This window comes from Paroedura picta, chromosome 10 (genome assembly GCF_049243985.1).
Source record: "Paroedura picta isolate Pp20150507F chromosome 10, Ppicta_v3.0, whole genome shotgun sequence".
Classification (NCBI taxonomy): Eukaryota; Metazoa; Chordata; class Lepidosauria; order Squamata; family Gekkonidae; genus Paroedura; species Paroedura picta.
Genome location: NC_135378.1, coordinates 64174127 through 64194622, shown reverse-complemented (window position 1 = coordinate 64194622; position 20496 = coordinate 64174127). Strand labels below are relative to the sequence as shown.

At 41.2% G+C, this 20496-nt stretch overlaps 1 protein-coding gene across 7 annotated transcripts in view; it reads left to right on the top strand.

The window, feature by feature from the left end:
• The window catches only part of LOC143819189 (uncharacterized), a 67482-nt gene that overhangs the window by 12100 nt on the left and 34886 nt on the right, over positions 1-20496 (top strand). For 5 of the 7 annotated variants that reach the window (XR_013224846.1, XR_013224844.1, XR_013224843.1 and 2 more), the window contains one exon: positions 8475-10066. Coding sequence is in view for 2 of the 7 variants with exons in the window: in XM_077300470.1 (XP_077156585.1) it covers positions 8475-8638 (164 nt within the window). In the remaining 5 variants the exon portion in view is untranslated. Of the gene's footprint in view, positions 1-8474; positions 10067-20496 lie in introns of those variants that run through there. The other 2 variants (XR_013224847.1, XR_013224845.1) reach the window with 2 other exon arrangements.

Genomic DNA, 20496 nt, shown 5'->3' with positions numbered 1-20496 from the left:
ATGTCAGGTCAGTGCTGTGATGGCAGCCCTTTTAGGCATTCCTTTCAGGATTGCAGTGTAAGGCCTTGATCATGTGCCCATCTGGGATGAGATGTGGGGGCTGGAACATGTTTCTATGAAAAGAAGGCCCAATTTTGGTTTCTTTTAGAGACAAAGAGAGGAGAGAGCTGTTATTGTGAGTTGGAAGATTCTATGGGGATCTGAGAGAACTAGTAAATTTGTTTCCCAGTAGCTGTGCTACTACCCCTTTACTTGTGTTCTTCCATTATATTTGTATAGAAAGCAAATACTACACAAAAGACCTTAAACATCCACTTCTTTCTGTGCCAGAGTAATTGTATAAATGATATCCTCCATGCTCAATATGCTAGTGGATTTTTTTTACCTTGAAAAATTAATACAGTTAACAGTTTATGTTTCCTATTAATAGCAGATTAAGGCATCAATATTCAAGACCTAGTAGAATATTACTTTCTTATATGAAGTAATCACTTACTCCTTTGGGAAATCTTCAATGAAGTGATGAAATTAAGCTATAAATGCAAAGTTTGTTGATATTCCAGATCTCAAGGGAATATTTGACTTTGACTTTAAAATGTCTTGCAAAATATTATGTTTGCTTCATGGCTTGAATGTTACTTGGAAAACCCATTATTACGAAGTTGTTCCGTTTGCTTCATTTACTCAAATCATCCAGCCTAGCAGCCAGAAACATCTCCCAGTGGAAGTGATCTTGTGCAACCCTCTGGAAATATTTCTTCAGTCCTCTGACCTATGCTAACCAGTTTCTCCACTTTCTCAGCTCTCTTAATGTGCCGGGTCATTTAATCAAATATATTAGGTGGATTATGATATCTAACACATCCAATTTAATTTTTGGTATGCAGTCAAGACATTTTCCCAAGACATTTTAGTTCAGAACTTTAAGCCCTTAGATCTGTTCTGCCTTAGCTTGTTTGTTTGAGGTTGGGTTTTTTTTGGTAACTTTATTATTTTAAATTGTATTATTATTATTATTATTATTATTATTATTATTATTATTATTATTATTATTATTATTATTATTATTGTTATTGTTGTTGTTGTTGTTGTTGTTGTTGTTGTTGTTGTTGTTGTTGTTGTTGTTGTTGTTGTTGCTGTTGCTGTTGTTGTTGTTATTTTAATATTATCTGTAGAATCTTATTACACATGACTGTGATTGTTGTTAATATAATTGTTGGGATTTAAAATTGAATTTATTGCTGGGAGAAAAAGTTACAATTAATGAATAAATTGGTGGGTAGTGTATTAAACCTTCCCAATGCTGAGAGGTTTCCTCACGCAGTTTGATTTGAGCTTTTTCTGAGATGGGCTAATGGGCTTGCTTTAAATTCAAAATGGTGATCTTTGCACATTGTTACCAATCTTCATGAATCTTTGAGTATATTTAGCTTAAATATTCTCAAAAGGTGTCAGGCCATATGACAGATAATGAAATGAGAGCTCCCTCCCATTTCCCCAGGAAGTTCTTCAGCTTACTGGAAAAATCCCACAGGGCCACTGTCCAGAAAGGACATGAGCTAAGGAATAGCAGCATTGGCCAATCTACAAGGCATGCTTGGTTCAGGCATGGTTGTTGCCACAGATACATTTTATTTATTTTTGTTCATTTGTTTGTTTACAAAAGTTATGCCTTGATAATGCTAGCCTGGATAGTCCATGCTAACCTCCCACCCCCCAGTGCCTTGAAAAGGAAAAAAAGGGGGAAATTCCCATAGACATCAAGGGTGCTATTGGTTTCAATGACACCAAATTGATTCACATTCAATAAAATCAATTCGACTGAGATAAAATACTGGATGGGGGATACGCTTCTAGGTAACACTGTGTGTGAACGAAACCTTGGGGTACTTGTGGATTGTAAACTAAACATGAGCAGGCAGTGTGATGCAGCGGTAAAAAAGGCGAATGCCATTTTGGGCTGTATCAACATGGGCATCACATCAAAATCACAAGATGTCATAGTCCCATTGTATACGGCACTGGTCAGACCACACCTGGAATACTGTATGCAGTTCTGGAGGCCTCACTTCAAGAAGGACGTAGATAAAATTGAAAGGGTACAGAGGAGAGCAATGAAGGTGATCTGGGGCCAAGGGACCAAACCCTATGAAGATAGGTTGAGGGACTTGGGAATGTTCAGCCTGGAGAAAAGGAGGTTGAGAGGGGACATGATAGCCCTCTTTAAGTATTTGAAAGGTTGTCACTTGGAGGTGGGCAGGATGCTGTTTCTGTTGGCTGCAGAGGAGAGGACACGCAATAATGGGTTTAAACTTCAAGTACAACGATATAGGCAAGATATCAGGGGAAAAAAAATCACAGTAAGAGTAGTTCAGCAGTGGAATAGGCTGCCTAAGGAGGTGGTGAGCTCCCCCTCACTGGCAGTCGTCAAGCAAAGGTTGGATACATACTTTTCTTGGATGCTTTAAGATGCTTAGGGCTGATCCTGCGTTGAGCAGGGGGTTGGACTAGATGGCCTGTATGGCCCCTTCCAACTCTATGATTCTATGATTCTATGACTGAATCCATAAAACTATGGATAATTTTGACAAACCAGATTCAGCCCAAAGTGATAATGATACCTCATCTTCTTGGAGAGATTTGACAATTGAGTGCCTCAGGAATTTGTCCGGGGTCCTGTGTCATTCAATATTGTTATAAATGATGAAGGAATAGAGGGGGTTCTCACTAAACTGGGAGATGTAGCAAATTCAGTAGAAGGCACAGTCAAAATACTGAATGATCTTGACACCTTGGAAAACGGCATTAATTTTTTTTTTAAAATGAAGGAATATAAATGTAAAATTCTGCATTTAGATGGAAAAAAACAAATACTAATTATAGTATGGGAGTCTTAGTATATCAACAATGAAAATGAGTCAGCAGTGTGATACTATAGCTAAAAAGGAAAATGTGATTTGGGGCTGCATGAACAGATGTATAGTGTACAGATCACACAAAGTGATAGTATCACTTTATTCTGCTATGGTTAGGCCTCACTTGGAAATGCCAGCCACATCTTTGGTGTCAAGAGTGAATTTTTCTCTAGGCCAGATTGGCCCTTGGATTCTGGGGCTTTTCTGTCTTCCTCTGGGGTACAGCAGCTGTTACTGAGGAGTGGGGGGAGTTAGTTGTGAATTTCCTGTGTTATGAAGGGGGTTGGACTAGATGACCCTTGATGTACCATCCACTTTATGTTTCTGTTTCTGCACTGTATACTAAATTATACCATCAGTCCCTCAAAGTCAGTATTGTTTACTCAGGCTGGTAGCAACTTTGAAGGACATCAGGCTCAAATCTTTTGTATCACTTACTACGTCACCCTTTAACTGAAGATGCCAGGAATTTAACCTAGGACCTTTTGGATGCCAAGTGCATGCTTTCCCAGTGAGCCATGACCTCTCCCAGTAGAAGGAAGACCACTGCAGAGACCTCTAAGCCAACAACCCCAGTCCAAGAGCTGAAAAGTCTTCCATATCTTCATAAACCTGAAAAAATTATTACAGCAAAAGTCAGAATCAAAGATTTCTAGACTGTTAGGTATCCATGACACCAAGCTCTGCAAGCAGATACAGTCAAAATAAGTTGCATGGGCTTTTGGAATGACATTAGAATGCTCTTAACAAGCAGTGGAGGGAATATTTATTTAATTCATCCTTTCATTTATGTTCCATCTATCTTCACAATAGAGAACAAAGTAGTTTACATAGCTCTCCTCTTCTCTGTTTTAACCCCACAACAACTCTGTGAAGTAGGTTTGGCGGGCTACCTTCTTGACCTGTGCCTCCACAAGGCATCCATGATCACTCGCAAATTCCTAGCCTGAGGATGTGCCAGTGTTTGTCTCTGTGGCTCTTCCTTGCATACCATGGGGAATTGCTAATTGCCACTTTGGGTAGGTGCATTTCCTCCAGGCCAGGCTGAATTCTGGAGATTTTGGTGCAGGGATCACTTGAGCATGAAAATGGGATCACTGTGAGTAGACAGGTAGTTGTGAGTTCTTGCATTGTGCAGGGGGTTGGACTAGATGATCCTGGAGGTACCTTCCAACTCTATGATTCTATGATTCTACATGATATGGTGACTAGGGATGGGTCCGAACCAGTTCACTAGGCAAAATTCAACATGAACTTGGCCTGGTTTGTAGCCCCCCACCCCGAACCAATGTTCCGAGAAGATGGATTCCCTGAACATTTACTGGACTTTGTCTGGTTTGGTTCAGCTATTTGGCCCATGTAAAACTAACAACTCAGCAGGCCAGGTACCCCCATCAGCTATTAGGTTTAAATGGCTGGGAGGAATTTAATCTATCCATTTTGCTCTCCTTCCACCTCCAAGCAAATTAAGAGCACCATAGAAACAAAGAGAAGAAGGGAGAAAAATTTGGATACAGAGCTCTCTTCCCCCTCCCCCCAAAATTCTAAGCCACATTGGTCCCCACTAGAGAGAAAAGTTGAATTAATAAAAATATTGGTAATCAAGATAATGGGATATTGAACTTTGATTATTGGTTTTTCTTCCTTTTTTATATTTTTTCAAAAATGTTAGAACTGCATTACTAAAAGAAAATATCATAATATTGCTGAAAGCTTACTAAAATGTTTACCAAACAGTTTAAATGTCATCTGATTTCTTCCAGTACATGAAATTTTAAGCATGCTTAAAATATTAATCCATACTAATTAACATGAAATCTGCATCAGAGCTTCAGATATTGAAGACAGTCTAGTCCACTAATATAATTACCAGAGGTGTTTTACTCATGCTATGTAGAATTTTGTAATGGGTCTACCCCCAAAAAATATTTAAATAAATTTTACTAAATATCTTTCTCTGTGTTAGTTTTTAACAGTCCACATCTTTATTTCTGACTCACACAATGATTTTTAAAAAGTATTTGATTGAACTAGAGTTGAGAGTTGAATTTTTCTGCTGTGGAAATAAACTCAAAATTATTCTAAAGCATAAAAGATAAGCTTAGTCCTTGGAAAAAGAACATTAAAATTTATACATGAATATTGCTGATTGTTATTGAAAATCACTTCATTAAATTATAGTACAGTGAAATGAAGGACATCTTGTAGGAATGAAAATGGTTGCAGATTTAATTAAAACATTAAATTATTGTTGCAATAAAGGTCATAATCATAAAATGTAATTGAAGGGAGTACATTAGCATGTACCCTAAGGTATCCTCTCTATTTCAATATATATATTACATATTTGGCATTTAAAAAAGGAAATGGATATCATTTTATCTGGATGGATGAACTAAGATTATAAGAATTGTTAGACACTGCCGCTTAAAAGCCCATTTTTTCAAAAATTTATTTGCTTCTTGCATTGGTGCAACATACTCTTTATATCTCCAAATGAGAACATTCAGCTAGTGATTTATTGAACATTATGGGCCTGCACAAAGAATGGAATACTGAATAGAATATAGCCAGATTTTCTGTGGCTGGCAAAAACATTTCTTATACCACTGATTTTTTTTTAAAGAGTGTTGTTGACAGCCTCTGGTTACATTTAGAGCAGTTCATAGCATTTATCAATGTCCGTACTTCCCTGCACTGAATATTAGGGGAAGCAAATGGTGCAGCATAATGGGAACAACAGAATTTAAAAGTGGGGCTTCCAGTTTGGCTGTGTTAGTCAACAGCACTGTAACAGTATTCTTGTAACTATTTATGCCCAGTCTCTACTCTCTTCTTGATTTTCTTGCCTTAAATTATAGATTGATGATTGTGGAATTCAAAGCTGCTTTCAATCCATAGTCAGGAGGAAAGTGGTATATAAACACATAAATTAATCACACAAATTTGCATAGTTGCAGGGGGGCATATTGTCACCTCTGGTGCTCATTGGATCCAAAGAGAACTCCTGAAATACTTGCAGTGGTAACATGCTTGTTAATAAACAACAGTGTCAACATGAGTGACTTCCATAGTTTCTCTCTTAGATCTACAGTTACTGGTCAGGTCCAAAAATGTTCCTGAGGCCACCATTGGCCAGGTTAAGAACAATCCCTTTGATGTATCTCACTTGCACAGCAAAATTCTGATCCTGCTCATGCTGCAACTATAATATCAGATTAGCAAGTATGGAACATGAAACTACAATATGTCATTAGGAGCCACATCTGACACCCAAACTAAGGATGCTAGAAGTACAGATTACCTCCCCTTCAATATCATGTAGTGCAACTGGAGAGGCTAATGGAACACAATGGCCTAGTCAACACACATTGGGTAATGCACTTTCAATCAGCTTTGGCAGCTGGATTTTCCTGTGCAAAACATGAAAATGTGTTTCTGAAGTGCATTGAAAGTCCATTATATGTGGAATCTTGTTTTTATTTAAGGACTAGCAAAAATGTCAGTTGTTAAAAAATGAGCTCTAGCCCACTCCAACTCCAGGGGTGGGGCATTCCCTACCTTATTGGTTCTTCAGGGAGCTAGTGACATCCCAGAGGGCCAGTCAGAGGTTGTGAGTGCATTGGGCACATACATACCAGACTTTATTATATGAAATAATGATTATCTTTTATTTTCTTGCTTGAAGTTTGCTTGGACTTTGTAAATCCTATAATAACCAAACTGGGAAAGCAGGTAGAAGAGAACCAGCCAGATATCTTCTGTGAGCTTGGTGTCTCTAGCACATGGGGGGGGGGGGTGATTCTATCACCTTACAAGCTTAACTGGTTTATGAGGTAAGTAAAAATTCATGTTAATCCATGGTTTGTGAATGGGGCATGTCATGAACCCGTGACCCAGACAAACCTTTCCCAGTTCAAGCCCATCCGTATTCAGGACCTATACAAAGAAATACTTCTTCCCACAGAAATTGATTAAAATGTGGAATCTGCTGTCAGAGAGTGTAGTGATGGCCACAGGAATAAACAGATTTAAAAGGGGATTAGGTAGAATCATGGAGGATACATCTTTCAGTGGCTACTAGCCCTGGTACCTGAAGGAACCTCCATGCACAGTGGCACTAAACCTCTTAATCTCAGAGTCAGGACACAACACCTGGGGAAGGTCTTGGCCTTCATGTCCCATTGTTGGCCCTCCAGAGGAACTGGTTGGCTGCTGTGTGAGACAGGATGTTGGACTAGATGGATCTTTGGTCCAGCAGGTCTCTTCTTATGTTGTTATCTCAAAAACTGCTGATTACTCATGCACATTGACAACAACATGTTGTTGTTAGGTGCGAAGTCATGTCTGACCCATCGTGACTCCATGGACAATGATCCTCCAGGCCTTCCTGTCCTCTACCATTCCCCGGAGTCCATTTAAGTTTGCACCTACTGCTTCAGTGACTCCATCCAGCCACCTCATTCTCTGTCGTCCCCTTTTTCTTTTGCCCTCGATCGCTCCCAGCATTAGGCTCTTCTCCAGGGAGTCCTTCCTTCTCATGAGGTGGCCAAAGTATTTGAGTTTCATCTTCAGGATCTGGCCTTCTAAGGAGCAGGCAGGGCTGATCTCCTCTAGGACTGACCGGTTTGTTCGCCTTGCAGTCCAAGGGACTCGCAAGAGTCTTCTCCAGCACCAGAGTTTAAAAGCCTCAATTCTTTGACGCTCGGCCTTCCTTATGGTCCAACTTTCACAGTCATACATTGCAACTGGGAATAGCATAGCCTTGACTAGACACACTTTTGTTGGCAGGGTGATGTCTCTGCTTTTTAGGAAACTGTCCATAGAAAACTCTATGGACAGGTTCAAAAGGCAAAACACCACCATAGCTTTCTCAAATAGAAAGATGAAAGGGAAGAATGTAAAAATACTATTACTTGTGATGAGGACACTGGATGGCTAACCAGTCCTTAAACAGGACTCATTGATAAATTGCTGTCTATCACATCCTTCTACTAATACCACCTATAAAACATTCACTATCCCTGTGTCACAAGCACAGATATAATGAGAGTTTCTTCTTTTTGCCATGCCAGAAGCAGAGAGGGAAAGTACCGTATGTTAAAGAAACATGACAGCAGCTGCCAGGAAACAATGTACTGCACTAGAGAGTAATAAATTCACAATGAACTGCCTAGCCTATGCATCTAAATCAGCTTACACTTTGAAATAATGGCAGTAGATCTTATTGTATTGTAAAGAGGCATGAGTTTACTGACTGAAAAAAAAAACTGTAGGGGGATCTGTATTGCTGCATCTTATCACCGTAATCATTCTCCTTGGTACTGACACAAAACATACACAAAAGAGTTCTTGTCTTCCCAACTCATGAATGAAATCATTCAATTCATAGACTATTTATTTATTTGTGTCAAATTTATACTTGCCCTATCCCAAGAGTTCAGGCAAAAAATATGTAAAAAAGTAATACATAAAAATATTTACTAAATAGAAATAAATACCAATCCAAAGCCCAATCCATCCTGTTACCTGCTTCAATCTATCATTTATTCCTACAAGGTTCTGCAGTGCTTCTGGATGCTTTCTGTGATGCAAGTACAGAAGATACAAGTACAATTGCTTTGATTGTAACTACAGAAGAAGAACTGAGGATAGAAAATACATGGACGGCAACTGGAGAAAAAAGTTCTGATACTTTAGAAAACAGACCGATGCTATTGTAGATGCAAAGGAGATGACAGGAGGGAGGACAAGGAAGAAGAACAACAGAAAATAGCACAGCTTTGTTGGTTACAACCACATGGGGATGGATCCAACATCAGTGAACCTGTCTGCCACCCAATATAACCAGATTCCCCCAGACAACCCAATATAACCAGATTCCTCCTGCTGGAGGAGAAACCATGGAGTGTCATGATGCTGGATGCTGCACTTCCAAGACCCCCCCCCCCCACCTTGGTAAGTTCTGGCTGCATTTGTTTGGATTCATTCTTATACACTTCCAGGCTTATTAATGCAATTGAAACAGACTTGGTGGCCTGATGGATGCACTGGGACATGGACAGAGCAGGAGCATGCAATTCTGTTTATTCCTCTTGACCCCGAGAGTTTTTGATACTATCAAATCTTGGAATTCTTCTGGACCACCCTTTAAGGTTGTGACTGGGAGGCAGTTTTAGTGATTTTTTGAAGGTAAGTTTGAGAATGGTTTGGGGGGAACTGAGGGCTAAAAAGCTGAAACTTAACTCAAAGATGTAGGTGCTACTGGTAAAGGGGAGGTTTGGCCTAAGAAGTAGGATGTATCCTGTTCTGTATGTGGTTTCACTCCCCCTAGAGGACCAGGTTCGTAGCTTGGGGATGCTGCTGAACCTATGCCCCCTGTTGGATAAATAGGAAGCAGTGCTGGTCAGGCCCCAGCTTTGGCTGATAAGTCAGCTGAAGCTCTTTCTCAGTGAAAAAGATTGTGTCACTATGGTGCATTCCTTTGTTATGACTGGTATCTCCTTTTTTCCCCACCTTGCATTCTGCTCCAACTAGTTACTAAATAATTCTCCATCAACAAATAAACAACTCTGAATGGAAGCAACTGAGTTACTTACTGAAGGTGAGTTACTTACTGTTTTTATCAGTTGTTTTACTGTTTTTACTGATACATTATTGACCGTTTCCATTTTATATTGTAAATCATCCTAAGCCCATTTACGGGAGGGGTAATGAAACCTAATGAATAAATAAGTAGGTCGAACATGGGACTGCCCTTGAAGGCTGTCCAGGAGCTACAGTTGGTACATCATGCTTCAGTCAGAATGCTGACTGGAGTGAGTCATAGAAATCACATCGCTCCGCTGGCTTCTAAGCTCAATTCCAGGTACTGTTAATGACTTTTAAAGCCCTATATGCCTCAAGTACCACCTACTCCTTCCATGAAATGAAAGAATTTGTCTGCATGGATGCAGCATCCTAGATACACTTCCACACCTATGATTCAGCTGAAGTACATGTGTGACAAAGAGAAACATCTGGTGAGAATGATGATGAGTGGGAAGGAGCCTTCAATGATTGTGGACATTGCAACATTTTTGCTGTTTATTTCAAGGACAAATCTATATCTGATGAAGACTGGTTGTATTATATAAGGTACTACCATGATTATTCATTTGTCCCTTTTTGGAAATCTTACATTTCTTGTTGTATGAACATCAAATTTGATGTCAATAAAGGTTTTTTGACTGAATCTACCATCTACTCCCATGTCAACCTTTTCAACCGCTCCAGTCACCCTCATTGGCCTTGGCTTGTGTACAGCTGCCATCTTGGGCTAGCTGGGTGGCAACCCGAGAAAGAGCCTTCTCAGAAAAACACACTAAGCTGTACATGCTCCAGTTCTAGAATTCATTTTTTGACATTGTCCCAGATGCATCAGACTTAAGGAAAACTGGAACTTAACACAGAGAGAATTTCTATAACCAGAATGGGGATATTAATTTCTTCTTCTTCTGGCCCCATTTAAGATAGAGAAGAATTGTTTTGGGCCCATTTAAATGTTTCTTGTTTCAATGCTTGCAGAGAGCCCACCCCATGGAAAGCTATGGGAAGTCCACCAAGAAAGACCACTATAGGTCATCTAGATATTGAAGCCTATCACTCAGCCTGGCCAAACTTCTTGTGGCTTGTTAGGCAGACTTTTTCTCCCTCCCTTCATCATTGGAGCAAGGGCTGCTATAGAAGATAGAGAGTCACCAAAGTAAATACAAAGGATTCACATTTCATATGAAACCACTTGCGATTTGCAAGTAGTCAATAAAGCAGACACCATTTTCAGGCTCACAAAATTATGTATTTGCATATATTTGTAGCCAGATATCTTGAACTCAAATATTTGCACAGATATATCTGCTTGTAGACCATGGGCCATTCCAGTACACTACCAGACACATGTAAGATAAGGTCATAAAAACATTTTAGAGACCTTGAGAATTTTTTGAACAAACAGGGGGATATACGTCAGGGCTGGAAATGCATTTACAGTTCTTACAAAGCATCAAAATGGTCCATTTTATGGACTGATGTTCCTGTGCACAAATTCATTTACAGTCTGCAGTTAAACAGCTTTTTCAAATGAGTATTGCAATAGCTATTTAGTCAGAGTCTCTCCAATAAAAATTCATTGGATTGCATTTTAAAAAACACTGTAGAATATCAAATTATTGCTACTACCGAAGTGCTTGAATGAAAGCACTAAGATTAGGCGAGAGGTCATTATGTTTTTATAGCACCCAGATTTGTGGTATTACAGCCTATTGTATCACTTCAAGCATAGGCCGGTTACAAGTGTTCAAGTGAGCTAAGACATTTCCATTTCTGGAAGAGGGAAATGAGGCAGGCCACTCAAGCAAAACAAAGAAGCAGACTACAGCTCTCCTTGCAATTTGTATATGAAACATTCATCATATTTGTTTTTTTAAATAAGCCTACTGCACATGTAACTAATTCTCTTGATTCCTCCAACCCTGGAGAAATCCAGCAAATCAGTTCAATGCCATACCTTTCACACCCAGGAAGGTTAAGCAATTAACCAAGACAAAATGATCATAGAATCATAGAGCTGGAAGGTACCTCCATGGTAATCTAGCCCAAACCCACTGCACAATGCAGGGAATTCAAAACTACCTGCCCACCCACAGTGACCCCAATTCCATGTTCCATGATGCCCCCTCCCTGCAAAAAAAGAGAATCCCTGGTTAGTGTGGTCTGGAGCAGGGGTAGTCAACCTGTGGTCCTCCAGATGTTCATGGACAACAATTCCCATGAGCCTCATGCCAGCAAACGCTGGCAGGGGGCTCGTGGGAATTGTAGTCCATGAACATCTGGAGCAGTGGTCCCCAACCTTTTTATCACCGAGGACCACTCAACGCCGGGGACCACTCAACGCCTTTTACTGAGGTCCGGTGGGGTAGTTTACTCCTCTACTCTCAACCACTGCCCTAACACTCTCTGATCGCTATGGTAATGTTTAAACATCCCTTCAAAATAAGATACAGACACGCCACAACAATGAAGTGTGTTGTAAAGGGCTGGGGGGGATGAAGTAAAGGGCTGGGGGGGGGGAGAAGGTGTCCTTCGGGGCCCACCTCCAATTAGTTGATGGACCACATGTGGTCCGAAGCCTACAGGTTGGGGATCACTAATCTGGAGGACCACAGGTTGACTACCCCTGGTCTGGAGGACATTTACTTTCTGACCCTAAAGTGGCAATCAGCATTTCTCTAGGCATGCAAGAAAAGGCCACAAGAGCTAAACTGAGACTCAATCCCTTCTGCCCACCCACTTACAATCTGCCTAAGTTCACAGAATCAGCATTTATACCAGATGGCTATCTAGCCTCTGCTTAAAAGCTTCTAAAGAAGGAGAACTCACGAGGAATCTGTTCCACAGAAGAACTGCTCTATCAGGAACTTCTGAATGTTGAGCCAAAAATTCTTTTGAATTAATTTCATCCCATTGGTTCTGGTCCAACCCTCTGGGGCAACAGAAAACAACTCTGTTCCATTCTCTATGTGACAGCCCTTCAAGTACTTTAAGATGGCTATCATATCACCTCTTAGTCAACTTCTCTCCAGGCTAAACAGAGCAAGCCCCCTTAACCTTTCCACATACCTCTTGATTTCCAAACTCCTCACCATTTTCATTGCTCTACTCTGGACTCCCCCAGTTTGTCTACATCCTTCCTCAATTGTGGTGCCCAAAACTGAACATAGTACTCCACGTGACATCTAATTAGAGCAGAGTAAAGTGTGATCACCTCATGTGATCTGGACAATATACTTCTTTTGATACAGTCCAAAATCCCACTTCCCTTTTGAGCCACCAAGTTGCACTGCTGACTCATGTTCAGGGGATGGTCCACTAAGACTCCTAGTTCATTTTCACACATACTACTGCCAAGACTGGTCTCCCCCATCCTATAATGACGCATTTGATTTTTCCTACATAAATGCAGAACTTTACATTTTTCACTAATGAAATTCTTTATAGCCCAGTTTTCCAGGCTGTTAAGATCAACCTGTATCCTGATTCTGTCTTCTGCTGTGTATGATACCCCTCCCAGTTTACTCTCATCTTCAATTCTAATAAGCAGCCCCTTTATTCCTTATCCAAATAATTTATGAATATGTTGAAGAACACAGGGCTCAGGACAAATCTCTGAAGCACTCCACCTGTCACTCCTCTCCAAAAGCATGACGAACATCATCCTCTGGACTTCTGCAGGGGTATCAAACATAAGGCCTAGAGAGGCTGGAACCCGCCTGTTCAGGGCTTTTATCCAGCTTGCAAGCAATAAGTGTAATGGAGGTAACAGGAAGCTGCTTGGTGGGAGGGGGAGCAAGGCCCATTATGCACGGAGGGGAAGGCCCGCATTCGAGGTGGAATGGTGTCACCTAAAATCACGATAATGCACGGCACCGGCTGCAACCGGCCGCAGAGTCAATGTAGGCCGCCAAAAAAACTGAGTTAGCGAAACTCAGAAGCGGAGCTTCCGGGCGACCAGGGCGCAACCAGAAGCGGTGCCGGAGTCACCACGTGCATAATCGGATACTCTGGGGGCCTTTTCGCACAGGGATCTTTGTTGCAAATTGTTTGCGGAATGAAAAATCGCCATTTAAAATAGTGGAATTCGTCGTTATGCATACCTGCCTTTGTAGTGGAATCAGTTGCGTTTTTTAGCGTTTCCCACAGGCTTCCGGTCTCGGCAGAAATCGCTAGAAAGGAAGCGCTATTGCCAAGCTCGTCCCGCCCCTGGCCGTCAAGCAGCCAATGGGCAGCCGTTAGCATGCTCCCAAACAGCCCCTTTCCCTTTAAGAAAGTTTAAAAAAAAAAAAAAAACGACCCATAGCAACGAATCTAGGTAGATTCGTTGCTACGGAGAGACCCATCCAGCTGCCTAATGTGAGCTGTCGTTTGATTGTATGATCGTTTGCACGCTGCCTCGAGTGATAAAAAAAAAATCCCCCCCCCCCTCACGGGCCCGATTTTCGGCTGGATTTATTTGTAAAAAATAAAGGGACTTTATTTCAGCAAACGGGCTTTTCAGTGGTTTGTGCTTAGTGACTAAAGGTGAAGGACTGAAGCCAGGGAAGCCTCTAAACAGAAAGAGGCTCGCCGGTGCGTTTATTCCCGCTCGCTCGGAGAAAAAAAAATGGCGATCGCTTCGCTGGAAGTTTGGAGGAGAGAGCCAGGGGGAGGGACTTTGAAGAACCAGCAACAATGGTAACGCACAGGTCTTTAGCGCTACTGTTGCAGATTGGTTGCAGGAGTGTATCGCTATCCGGAGGGTGAATCCACTTTTCTGGATTCCCCTGAAAGCGCCACAACGAAGCGCTTTTTGCTGATTGGTTTCAGGATTGTTGCAGATTGTCTACGACGTCGTGGGTTATGGCAAATTAGTAGCGTTTCCAAATAGCAACCATTCTGCTACTTTGAAGCCGTGCGAAATGGCCCTGGGTTTTTCCGCTGTTGTGTTCTGTCCTGTGCGTAAGCAGTTTGCTTCACTTCGTCCCCCTCCACGTTTTCCATGTGACCCGAAATCGCTGTTTCTGTGGCCGTGCTTAATAGGCCCAAGTGATGCCATTCAGATTGTGGCTCCAGCACAGCAGAATACCTTTATCTGCTGCAGTCAAGCAGAACCCCTTCACTAGAGTGGAAGCTTCACTGGTAAATTGGGAACCACCACATACATGTCAATTCAGGATTCCAAGACAAGGCCATATGGTTCCTGCTTAGCCTGAAGCCCCCAGATAACTGCAAAGATCAGCATTTGTATGAGGGGAGAGCAGAAGATCCTCTGCTACTGCTGTATTAGCTTCCTCCATCTGAAAATGAAACTGAGGCTCTGAAAATTTTTGTCCTTGGAGGCAATATGAAGGATTCTTGCTTAAGATTGCTCTCCCCCCCCCTTTTTTAAATTAAGTGCTTGATAATTTTTGAGCATTAAACCAATGATTGCATTTCCCCCCCTAAATGAACACCAATTGAGTATGATCAGACAAAAGTAAAATAAGAGAAAATTATCAATGCCATCAGAACAATAATACCAGGCAGATTATCATTTCATTCCTAGTCCTGATTCATCAACCTCAAATATGCAAATAATTATCTACAATCTTCCTGTAATACTTTACTGAAATTGAGAGACTGCAAGAAAAAATGTACCAAACATTTTATAGCACCTAGCACAGTTTTGGTGCTTAAAAATACAAAATGTTAAATGACAGTTTGGAGACCCTTCACAAAAGCAGATTTGCAGCCTTGATTATATTCCCCAGAAAACCTGATAACTAAAAAACGATTCAGGAATATTAGACTATAAACTTGCATACAGATAGGCTGGTAATATCCCATTGATTTCAGTGAGATTGTAGCAATTTAGCTGTGTGAAGGTAGAACACTATTGAAGGCAGACTCTTGGAGGTTTGTTTTGTTCCAAACTACGCATACAATGGAACCTTGTGAGTAAGCATTATGGATGTATTTCCTCCCTTGACAACGTACTTGGCTGCAAGATACATTTTTATTAGCATGACTAAATTTATAAATTGTAGCTTGGCATTCATAAAAGGGACCATCACAATAGAAAAATAATAAGATGTCATTTATCCCAAGAAAATATGGTGTTACCAGCTTGCTGCTGTATTCAAGGTGCTGCTCTTTCATGGATACAAGCACACAGCATACTTAATGATTTTCTGCCTGTTAAACAAAGTGGAAAGTAGTTTACATTATGTCAACATTTCCCTTAGGGTTTACATCAATACAGATATTATAGAAAGACTGATGGTGGATTGCTCTGAAAACAGGAGATCTTTTAACTTTTGTTATTGACCCGCATTACACTCTCAACATCAGTACAGAGTTTCAGTTTCTTATTCTTTGAATCTTAATCTATGATTATTTTTTAAGACCCAGCCACTGCTAGCATATACAAATACCACCTGCAGGCTGACATTTTTTGCCTTGCAGTAGCTGCATCATTGTAAGTTTCATGAAAACCCTCATTGATCTGAAATGTACATATATTTCAGTGAATTCATGGATACAAGCCACCATAGCAATCACTGTACGTTTCCTGATGAGGGAGGAAAATGGTGGACACCAGCTGATGGTATGATTTTCAGTACATCCCACTGAAATGAACAGGAGACATACAAGAGCAAAATATATTCTTGTGTAGATCCTAATCATCTTAATGGGAACTGAGCAGTAAACTTTTTCACTGCACTTGCTCCCAGATGACAATGCAAAGGAGAAAGAGTGGACAGAATTTTTTTATCCAAGGACAAAAAAAATTGAAAAAGGGAATTGAGAAAAGAAATGTAGACTGAGAAAAGAATTCATACATAAAAATAAGGCTAAAGACAACAAACACATGCTTATGGTTGCCTAGTACAGTTATTCAGTTCATTCCAGAGAAAGATTATTCATTGGTTACATGGAAAGTTCTCAGATTACATAAAGTCTTGATGCTGTTTCAATCACTGGCAGATCTTGGAAGACAAGCTTGTGCATCTTTGGCCCATTCTCATTTTGCAGCACTCACTGAATCATAATATTTCCAATGTCAGCAGGCATTTGCGCTGATTGATGTACATCCAATGTACATGTGATTTACCTTTTAATGGCCCTATACCCAGACCCGTGATTTTCCCGAGGTGACCTGGCAAGTCTACCAAGGTGCTCAACAATTATTCTATCTTTCTTGGTTTCCTTATCAGCTTGCATCATACTGCCCAGTGTGACCTGTGACCACTCTCAATTCTGCATCAGAATACACACAAACGCACAAAAGGCTTCTGGAGAATTCCTCAGCCCCAAAATATCTATTTGTCTTTCTTAGGCTGATAACATGCCATGAAAAGGTGTCTTCCATTGTAAATCAAAGGACCCAGTTTGCTTAAACCACCTGTTTGCACCACTTCTCCAACTGGCATACTGATAGCCCAGTGGGTTGGGTAGATTTGTAGTGGGTTCCATTGGAGGGATTGGTTCAGGAGGGATTGGTGGTTCAGGTTGACCTCAACCAAGGTGGAGGAGGAGCTCCTTTTTGCAGGCCCTAAGGAACTGTTCAAGTTCCATCTGGGCCCTGATCTCTTCTGGGAGCTCATTCCACCAGGTGGGGGGCAGGATGGAGAAAGCTCTGGCCCTAGATGAGGTCAAGAAAGCTTCCCTGGGGCCAGGGATCATGAGAAAGTTGGAAGTGCTGGAGCTTAAGGCTCTTTGGGGGATGTAAGCAGAGAGGCGATCCCTCAGGTATACTAGGCCCAGACCGCAAATGCCTTAATGGTGATAACCAGAACCTTAAATCTGATCCGGAATTCAACCAGAAGCCAGCACAGCTGCTGGAGGAATTTAGTTTAATAAGCTTCCAATTTAGCCTTAAGAACTTAGATGCAACCTTCTATACTTGGGTACATTTCATGGAAGCAGAGAAGCCAAGAAAGAGCATATGGTGTTCTAGAGAATAAAAGAGAAATGTCACACTGAACTAACTGTAGCAGATACTTGAATGGGAAGTTCTAAAAGAACAGCTAGATAAATACATTATGTGACTGTGAAAAACCTTTAAGTATGGAATTATTTTCTTTTGGGGACAAATGTTCTAATATTTTTTATTGAAATGGATTTTGAAAACTGGAAGACATCACATGTTTTAGAAAATGATTATATGTTCTGGTACAGACAGATAAGGAATGCAAAGATTTATCTATCAAGGGTTTTAGAGATGCCATGAACTGTCTTCCCAGTATCATCAGATAATTCACACAGTGAAAAAAAATCCCTGTGTCAGATAAAAGTCCAGGTCATCACTTCAGGTTGAAGCTGAAGTGAAAAGTAACTCAGTTGCGATATACCAAGGCCCTATTAAAAGTGGCACAGACAGCAGCAATCAAGGGTATGACCTCAGACACAGTGAGTGCAAAGACATGGATTCTCATCAAACCAGTGCTTGAAGCAAGGTAAAAAGGTAAAGTTATCCCCTGTGCAAACACTGGGTCATGTCTGACCCTTGGGGTGACGCCCTCGAGCGTTTTCATGACAGACTCAATATGGGGTGGTTTGCCAGTGCCTTCCCCAGTCATGAAGCAAGGTAGGATAGTACAAAGTATCCCTGCTTTTCAGCAAGATCCAAAACTTCTTTAATAGATCACATTGTTTTTTTCTGAATTCATTCATATTTTTGACTTGATTTATAGAGTGCACGTCTTTGGTAATGACAGAGAGCTGACCGTAAGGATTTCAAAATGTAAACAGCTAATTCAAGCTTCTTGGTGAACAGGTTATGTGACAAAACAAAATCAGTGGCACCTTTAAGAACTTTAAGGTTATGCAACAGTTCCGACAGACAATGGCCCACAAGCTAACATTTGGCTGAAGTGAACCATCTCACTTCTTCCCCACCACCATTTCGAGTATGCGGCGGGCATGCTCCACGCTGAAGTCGGGGACTCGGCGGGGAAGGGGGGTGGCCGGGGCAGGCTTCAGTGAGGGCCTCGGGGGGGGCCTCACTGTGCCCAGGCCAGGGGGGCCTCCCACACCCACCCACTGCCTGCTAGCACCCACTGTATTTTGGCTACAGCGGGCTTAAATTCTAGTTATGCATAAAAAGGAGATCTCAGCACTATCTGATTGAAATAAACAGGGCACATTCAAATGACCAATGTTCAGGAGTGCCAGTCTTTCCTTTGTGCAAGTACAAAGCCTATCAGTAAAACGAATTCTCCCTTGACAGCCTATCATTTCATCTAAAGGGACATTTGTGGCAACATAAATTCTCTCCCATATCTGAGTACTGAGTACTGAGTACAAAATAGAAGAAGAGTTGGTTATTATATGCCATATTTTCTCTACCCTAAGGAGTCTCAAAGTGGCTTACATTCACCTCCCCTTTCCCCTCCCCACAACAGACACCCTGTGGGGTGGGTGAGGCTGAGAGAGCCCTGATTTAGTGCTTGGTCAGAACACTTTTATCAGTGCCGTGGCGAGCCCAAGGTCACCCAGCTGCTTGCATGTGGGGGACTGCGGAATCAAACATTGCTCGCCAGGTTATAAGTCCACACCCCTAACCACCACACAAGAGTTTCACAGAGAAAGACCCTAATAATGAAGAACATACTCTATGGGGTTTCTTACTCATACTTAGGGAATCCAATTCCTACAGGCCTTTTATAATAGCAGTCTGCGGAGATGTCATCTCTAAATTATCAACATCAGTTATAGGTATCCCTAAGATTTGAAGTAGTGCTATCATCACCCTTTGCCAAGGAATTTTCTATCTATCCTTTTAAAAATAATGCAGATAACTACTCTGCAGTTGTGAATTGTATTTTTAGCCAAAAGCTAAATGTCGCACCCACCTTTGGGCTCCAAGTAATGTTGTACCAATTCTGCACAGCTGCAACCACCTTTGGTGCTCCTATTATCATATGCAAAAACTATAATGAAAGTTTCTCTCTTTGTTCCCTGGTGGCCTCCATCCAAATAGAGTCTCCATAAAGAAACTGTGACCTAATTTGGTTATTAAATATTGTTATAGCTGTGGTGACAAATTGCCTGTTTTTCGTATAAATAAATAGGATGATTGCCTTCATTGCTATTGCAGCTTTGGAGCATACATCTCTCAGATGATATGACTAATTCAAATTTGTATGAAAAATTACCCATAAATTTATTAACTTGCTTGAAAGGATTCCCATGTACATACCAATTAAAAACACTGTACTTGGAGAATTCCATCACCTTAGACTTAGCATGATTATTAGTCCTTCTCTTTTCCAATACAGAAGCCTGCAAATGATGACACAATACTACAAAAGTTCTTGCTAAGAAAATGTGTCATCAGCATAGAGCAGGGATTCTCAACCAGGGGTCTGGGGACTCCTGGAGGTCTGTGAGAGCTCTCAAGAGGGAGTGGTATGGGGGGAGGGATGTCAAGGCTATATTCTCAGCTTCTGCTATCCTTTCCAGCCTACATGAGGCAAGGCCCCCATAGTAGTGCTAAAGGTAGGGGGAGGGAGAAAAAGGAGGGCTAAGGCTACACTTAATGATGTCCCTTATGGAGGTATGGGAGGGATATGGCCAGTTGACATCACCTCTGGGGGTTCTCAGAGTCTGAAAAAAATATTTCAGGGGCTCCTCCATGGTCTAAAGGCTGAGGAAGGCTGTCATAGAGTAAGAAAGAAACTGGAATGGACACCAGCATGGGATAGTGAAAAATTTGTTTGTTCCGCATTTACATGGTGCCTTGAAATTACAAATCGAGTAGAAAGGGAACAAAAAGACACCCCTGCCTAACCTCTTTCTACAAAGGGAACAGAATAGTTAAATGACCTTTGGTACTATCCAGCATAAGGCTTGGTAGTTGGAAAAGGGCTGGTGGTGGACATCATGGCATTTCCAGCTGCATGACCTGGGAGTGACATCTCTTAGGGGTCATGCTGTAACATTTGTCAAAAACTGTAGCAGATCACTCATATTCACTTCCTGGTTCTGTTGGCAGTATTATCATTGCATCACTGAAATTAGCAAT